This window comes from Penaeus chinensis, chromosome 43 (genome assembly GCF_019202785.1).
Source record: "Penaeus chinensis breed Huanghai No. 1 chromosome 43, ASM1920278v2, whole genome shotgun sequence".
Taxonomy (NCBI): Eukaryota; Metazoa; Arthropoda; class Malacostraca; order Decapoda; family Penaeidae; genus Penaeus; species Penaeus chinensis.
The window spans coordinates 15,906,735-15,914,234 of record NC_061861.1 but is presented as its reverse complement, the minus strand read 5'-3'; the positions used below and the strand labels follow the sequence as shown (position 1 = coordinate 15,914,234).

At 31.8% G+C, this 7,500-nt stretch overlaps 2 protein-coding genes across 2 annotated transcripts in view; one reads left to right on the top strand and one right to left on the bottom strand.

The window, feature by feature from the left end:
- The window catches only part of LOC125048298 (transmembrane protein 70 homolog, mitochondrial-like), a 4,940-nt gene extending 637 nt beyond the window's left edge, over window positions 1-4,303 (top strand). Inside the window, 6 exon segments of the mRNA XM_047646944.1 lie at window positions 934-1,066; window positions 1,515-1,618; window positions 1,798-1,927; window positions 2,774-2,956; window positions 3,861-3,941; window positions 3,943-4,303. Of these exon segments, the coding sequence (XP_047502900.1) occupies window positions 944-1,066; window positions 1,515-1,618; window positions 1,798-1,927; window positions 2,774-2,956; window positions 3,861-3,941; window positions 3,943-4,050 (729 nt within the window). The 5' untranslated portion in view covers window positions 934-943 and the 3' untranslated portion in view covers window positions 4,051-4,303.
- Window positions 4,304-5,922: 1,619 nt separating this feature from the next.
- The window catches only part of LOC125048419, a 117,936-nt gene continuing 116,358 nt past the window's right edge, over window positions 5,923-7,500 (bottom strand). The window contains exon 4 of the mRNA XM_047647110.1: window positions 5,923-7,181. Within this exon, the coding sequence (XP_047503066.1) occupies window positions 6,921-7,181 (261 nt within the window). The 3' untranslated portion in view covers window positions 5,923-6,920. The remainder of the gene's footprint in view (window positions 7,182-7,500) is intronic.

Genomic DNA, 7,500 nt, shown 5'->3' with positions numbered 1-7,500 from the left:
TAATTCTGTATGTGAGCTTTTTGGCACAAGACCTTCAGTTTTCTCTGACTTTTCCTTTGATCATATCTTATCGAATATGATTTTGTGACATGGAGATCTGATTAGGGCTGTTCTGTACTATATTATGATAAAATGGGAGGACGAAACTTGCTACAGAGCACTACAGCCTTTTGGGGATGAATAAGTATGTGGAAATATCTTGGATTTTGCTGGTATTTCAGAAATCCTTTAGAGCGCACAGTTTCACGGCTTTACCCCATCAGCTCCCCTCTCTACCCTCTTCACTACCATACTACTCTCTAGTACTATTCAAACTGTAACTTTGCCCTAATGATTAACTCATTCCTAACCCTTTTTGCTACTTCCTTACCTGGGTGGTTTGCCCCCAAGCCTCACGCTATTGCTATATTTGAATACACTGCTAATGACCTTTGATGTTGACTTAGCAGAAAATTTTCAATAAATGAATAAATATTGTTAGGTACTTGCCTTGACCACAGTCTCTCTGGTACTGCAGCAGAAGCAGATCAAGCTTTCAACATATGCTAAGATAGTTGTTGGTAACTTGCCTACAGATAAGGAACAATTCTAAGCTCTGTCTTGCTGGAAGTATATGTGGGAGGTTTGTTGGCTTTCCCAGGATTGCCGAAGGTATGGGGGTCATGGCAGAATTACCCAAGAATTACCTTCATAATACCAGATTCCTTGCATGAAAAAAGGAGGATCGTCCCTTTCTCATTATCATTATATTATCCTATTTTATGTGTCATGTTATTATAAAAGAATAGGATTCCATTCAGGATATTACAAGCATTTCACATATAATCAATATTTCATGTGTTTATAAACTCGGTTTGTATCATGAGAGATAAAGAATGTGACTTTAAATTTTCTCTTTATTTTTAATTTATTAGTTTTTTTGTTTTATTTTAGATCTGATAAGATGGCTGGAGTATATGGAGTCCTGCGCACTCTCCAACGGCAGCAGAGAGACAGCTACTGCATCCTCTTGAGACTGCCAGGAGTATTATCTTCAAGCAGTGTGAACCCAAGAAGAATACTCTCGGTAAGATGTATAGGGTATTAAGCTTTTCACGTGTAGACTTTTCCACAGATTGTTCTGCAGATTACAAGTTGGAAAGGGGCTATGATAGGTCCAAATGTTTGTGTAACCAGAATTGAACTTGAATTGTGTTTTGCTGGGATATTTGTTGATGTTAAGCATGAATTCAGGCCAACAAGTCTTTTCAGAGTAATTGTTCTAAAGCCAACATTTTTTTTGTTTTTTGCTTCTAAATCCAAGGAATATGCAATAGTTATGCTACATATAACATTATTACTAATATTTTGTGTAATTTATATAGATATTATTATGTTTTATTTGTATAAAATCATTAATGTATGAATGATATATGATACATTATATAACCTGAGTTAGTGATTCATAATTTTGTTTTTTTGAAACCTGTATAAATTTTAGTCTTATTGACTACTAATGATTTTGTATTTCACAGATTCAGCAGAATAAGTGTAGTAAGCCACAGCTTGTGTTACTTGCACGAAATTACAGTAATGAAGTACAGAAGCCTTCCGATGCAAAAGGCAAAGACAGTAATGAGTAAGTTAACATAGTTTTACTTTTTTTTTAAAGTATATGTAAAGAGAATACACTTTAATGTAGGTCATTGTGGCATAATGATGAGAAAATCAACACACTTCATACTATTTAGAAAAAGTATTAATTCATACTTTTACGAGATGTAAAATACAAAAAATCACACTCTTTACTCTTCCCAGGGTTGACATCGGTCCAGGAACTTGGCAGGAAATCTACCGAGGTATTTTGTCAACCCAGATTCGCATGGTTAAGACCTTTTCTCTCTCAACAACTATGTTGGGCCTCATGATGCAGCCTATGATTGTTCAGGTGAGATGGTGTATGGTGATACATATTTTAGACAGCTGGATTATGATAGTTTTTATGAAGGTTTGGATTTTTTTGTTACTTTTTTGGTTACTTTGTATTGTAAGGCATTTATGAAGCAGACACATGAAGCACATAATTTTTCTCCTATGATGAAACATATTTGTAGTTTTAGTTATGTTATTATCCTCATGTAAATGTGCTGATGCACCATAACTCCTCCTTGTAATATGTTTTGTAGTGCAGGTGGGACAAATTAGTGAAGTTAATAACTGTTTAAACAAAATCATGTAGGTCAGTCATTTCCCATATCTCTTTAAGCTTGTCTTTGTAGGCAGTAGGGTAAATTGATAGATAAGTAAAGTTTGTTATTTTTTTATTAATATATAATGAACTAGGGTGCTTGCCATCAGCAGGCTAATGTGCAACATATTAGGCAGTTCTTTATGTCTTAATTGTTTTTGATGTAACATGTAAACAAAATATTATTTTTTGTTAGATTCACATGTCTGATTTTGTCACAGGATAGGGTCATACCAACTTTTACTCTCCTAGCATGCATATTTTGAGATGGCATAGCTCAGGGGGACTCGGGATTAAAGTGAAAGGCTTTATCATTGCAAGGTTTTGGGTTTGCACATAACCAGCCCCTAATGGATGACTCAGTTGGGAGTGAGTACTGGTATCAGAGTCAAATTTGGGATGGAAAGGAACTGGCCATCTTGTCACATGGCCAAGTAAGCACATTTTTCAATTGACGTCTTCCTGAATGCTCGCTTGGATATGGAACGAAGTCTTGTATTTTGAGTTTGCTCTGTGCCACACGTACAAGCTTTCCGCTCCCTGCAGAAAGCTACGGAGACGAGCTTTGGCATCGTGGTGGCAATGGGATCGTTCATCGGCTTCTTCACCTTTGTGACGCCTCTCCTCATCCACTGGATCACCAAGAAGTACGTGACTCGACTGGAGTACGACCATGAGAAGGACCTCTACTCTGCCACCACTCTTTCCTTCTTCCTTCGGGAGAAAAAGGTTGGTTTGCTGCAGTCGGGTGGTTGATGCAGAGACGGGAGTAATGTTCTTTCTCTCTGTTTTTCAGTCTTTCTCTTTTCTTTCTTTCTTTTTCTTATTATTTTAAAAACTGATTTTCTTTTTTGCTATTCTCTAATTCAGTTTTTTTTTTTTTTTCTGTAAAATGTTTGATGTTTCATTTGTATGGAAAGTGGTCGGTTATCTGTGCCATTGCATTAAAAAAAAAAAAAAAAAAAAAAAAAAAAAAAAAAAAAAAAAAAAATATATATATATATATATATATATATATATATATATATATATATATATATATATATATATATATATATATATATATATATATATATATATATATATATATATGTTGAGTTTGCTGAAAGTAGAATTTCTTGTTCTACTGTAATTTCTGTTAGTAGGGTTTTAAAGTTTTTGTTATGGAAAAAAATTGTAAGTGCTTTTTAAATTCTAAATATCTTATTTGGTCTTCTCACCTGTAGCACTTAATTGAGAATTCCTTTGTTGCTAGCTACGTATATTGCTTTCTGACTGTTCTCATTTGTATTATTACATGTGACTATATTGTGTTTCTGTTTTTATATCTATGTCTGTTTCTATTTTCCATTATTAAAGTCTAAATTTGTGTGTATGTATGGATGTATTTGTGTATGTATATCTATACTGTTGTTTTAAAACATTGTGAGAATAAGTAAATTAATAAATGGGATCTATTTACAGTTTTGAAGTGCTGATGATATTCAGTAATCAGTATTGTGTTTCATGCAATTCTGGGTGTTTGTTTTGAGCAATAAAGAAGACTTCAGTTTCTGTTCTCTGTTAAATGTAAAACAAAACCCACTATTTTATGTATCCAGTTTCATGATATGTTTGTATATCCAATCCCCAGATCAACTTCAAGGTCCAGGACATACACGTGCCACCTGTTCCAGGCATGTTCACCACCTTCCTGGCCAAGAACACCCCGCTCTTTCGTCGATCCCAAGATGTTCTCAGACCTCGAGCACTTCGGCAGGATCATGGGGTATGACAAGCCCATTGACTTCAAGCTCGGCAAGCAGGAGGAGGAGGAGAGCTAAGAGTGGAACGATGGAAAGTGGTTTTGTTTTGGGTAGGATTCGTGAAATTAAGGAATATGATGGGGGCCTTTGTATATTACCGTTATTGCTCTTGTCATTTTCTTTGCTGAGGTCTTTTTGTCAATAACATATGTATATTTTTTTGTAAAAAAAATCTGATTTCATTCTTATGCAGATGTTAGGGCAGTGTGATAAACTCTCTACCATGTGTATGATATATGATTATTGTAAAATATTAAAGTGGTAGTGAGTTTTTTTTTTTATTATTAGCCTCTCTGTTGTGTTATGGTTTTTGTTTTTTGTCAGACTTCCATGATCATGGTATATAATACTTAATTCCTCCATGAATTGAACTCTTAGCAGACAGCAGAAAATTAGCTGTTTTTGGATTGAATATATTTGTTTATTTGTTATGGTATTATTCCTCATTTTCTGTAGCTTTAAATATAAATCCACGTTTTATAAAATATAGAGTGAAGCAGAGATGCGATACAGTGAACACAGAAAATAATGTGTATAGAAAATACATGGGAATGGAGATGGGAATTATATATATATGCAGTTATATAGGAAGATACTAAAGGATGTGAACTATCATATGGTTAACCCTTTTCATGTACCTTGGAATAGATAAAACCAGTAAGGAGGCTGTAGCTTTTGTAAAATGAAGAATATTTTGTTTATAGTTTGTAATTGGAAAAAGAAAAAAAACTTACTATATTACTTGTCTTCCCAGTTATCCAGTTTTCTCAAGTAATCAAAATTCTCAGTTAGGTTCCCACAACTTTATTGGTCGTCACATTTTGAGTTTGATAACATTCCCATGATTAGCTCATGCTTAGATTAGTAAATTAGAAGGGAAAGTTAGAGATAATGCAGTTTTTTTTTTTTTACAAATACATTTTTTCAACATTAACTTATATTTATATTTTTTATTTATTTATTTATTTATTTTTAATTCTGAACTTTTATTGTATAATGTATTGTGGTTGGTTTATATAATTTGTTGCCAAGGTCCAAAGTATTAGAAATCATAGCACAATACTTGTTATACACTAATTTGATCATAAATCAGTACCAATTTCATTTCTTGGAAACAGTCAGGATTCAGGAAAGTTCATAAGAGAATTTCATATGAGAAGGAAGGTTTACCAAGAAGAAGAAGGAAAAAAATACTGGTATTGAAAAATATACTCCTTTTCTAAAAATTAAAACTTATTAAAAAAAGTTATTGGGAATTATGTGTTAAACTAAATAACTCAATGAAGTTTGAGCTGAGTTAAAAAAAAAATATCAATAAATAGTGAGACCTTAAGGTTTAGTCATATTGAGTTGAATCTATTGTTTTACTAGAGATGTATTTTTAAAAAGTGTGAAAAGCCTTTCAAGAGAATACATATCACATTCCTTAGTTCATTAATTCATTTTGTTGAGAAATTAAGAACCAATATAAATTTTGAAAGTTGTCAGTTAAGTATTTTAATTCAAAGGTATAAATGTTCCTGTTATCTTTTCCATGTTGTATACTGATAAAAATAGTATTTTTGATACAGATTACAATACAATGTTCATATTCAAATTTGTGTATATTACTTATAATTAACATGTAAAAACTAACAATATTTTCATTATAATTCATTCTTTTAGAAGATTGTCATTAGATATTTGTTCTTTACACATACAATGTACAAATCACCTATCAAAGGTAGTTGTGGATTTCACCGGCATTTATTTATGGTACTTATTTTGCGGTTTACTGAAAGGTTATTCACAGTTGTTTTGAAAATTACTTAGTTATTAATTGCTTTGTTTTACTTTGTTGAGTTTTATAATATATTGTGCTTTAGGTATAAAGAAGAATGAAAGACCAAAAACATTATACGATTTATTATTATTTTTTATATATATACATCATGCACTATTTACAAACTTAAACTTATAGTTATATGAACTTGAGCAGCAATGAAATACATTGCAGAAAATATATTAAGATATTTACACTGGGTATATGAAAGGTGGATAATATAAAAAAAAAAAGGGAATTAGTACAACTCTAACAATTAGAATTTATGCAAAATGAAGCTTGACTGAAATAAAGTTTGAATTTTTCTTCAAACATATTTAATACTATTGATATATGCAATTATTTCTGGCAGCAGATGTGGTTTTATAGGACTATGATAAGGTAATACTGAATAGGTAGTTATGAATTTAATTACTAGATAAAATCAATGGCACTGAAAACTGATTTCTATATTATTTTTTTTTTTTTTTTTTTTTTTTAATGAAGGAGGTTTGTGACCAAGAATCCAGTGACTTTTTTAACATGTGCAATACAATAAAATGTGCTGAGGGTCAGATGTACAATAACTTATGATGTACATGCTGTACATGTACATTATATAATGGCTTTAATGATGAAATAAAATTATTTTACATTTCATCCTGCTGAGAACTGACTAAAAGTTTCATTATATACAAACATTATAATCAGTTGTGCACTTTTACATTTATGAAAGTATATATATGTATAATGATATATGCATATATATATATATGTACATGAGGTTATAAATCCTAATTCATTTACAATCCATGTTAGCAGTAAGTTATTGATTCTAAAAAAGCTAAAGGAACCCATTCAAAACAGATAATACAAAATACAGTATGAAATAATAGAAAAAAGACGAGAGAGATTTAAACGTTCATTAATATGATAAAACGCGTCATGGAATTGTCTATAACATATCTTATAAAAAGAGAGGTTAGTATTTTCATGTACAATATTTTGGCAGGACAAAAAAACAAGATTAAAAAAAAAAGAACATACATAGACACTTCTTATTCCTATTATTATCATTTTCTTTTCTTTAAAATGAATCTTGATCAAAACTCGTGTTGAAGGCCCTTTGGAGCGAGAGACCCGGCTCCATTGTCGAATCGATAAATTCCTCGGCAAGTTCCCTGTCCAGCCCTGTGTAAGTTCTCTCGATCTGTTCGTCTGTGAGCTCCTTGCTTTTCCTCTTCCTCTCCTTCTTCTTCTTCTTCTCCTCCTCCTTTTGCTTATTCTTGCCATCCTTGCGTTTCTTGCTGCTCTCCTTCTTCCTGTTTTTGTGGGTTTGTTGCAGATCCTGGAGTAGGAATTGGTTTTTTAATAATTAGAGGAATTCTGAGAATAGGTGTCGTTTGGCTGTTCAGTTGAAATGGGTGTAAGTATTGTTAAATGGATTCTATCTTTATTATTATTGGCAAATATATCTCTCATCATCTAGTATTTGTATATGTTGTAATTAATAGGCTCTGATATTAATGGAGTTCGTGAAGAATAACTTACAGGGTAAATTATGAAAGATGAATAGTAGTGTTAGTAGTGTTATTGTTGGAGTTTCATAATCATTATAATCATCATCTTAATTATTCTTACTACTACAATGGTACCATTATTATTCT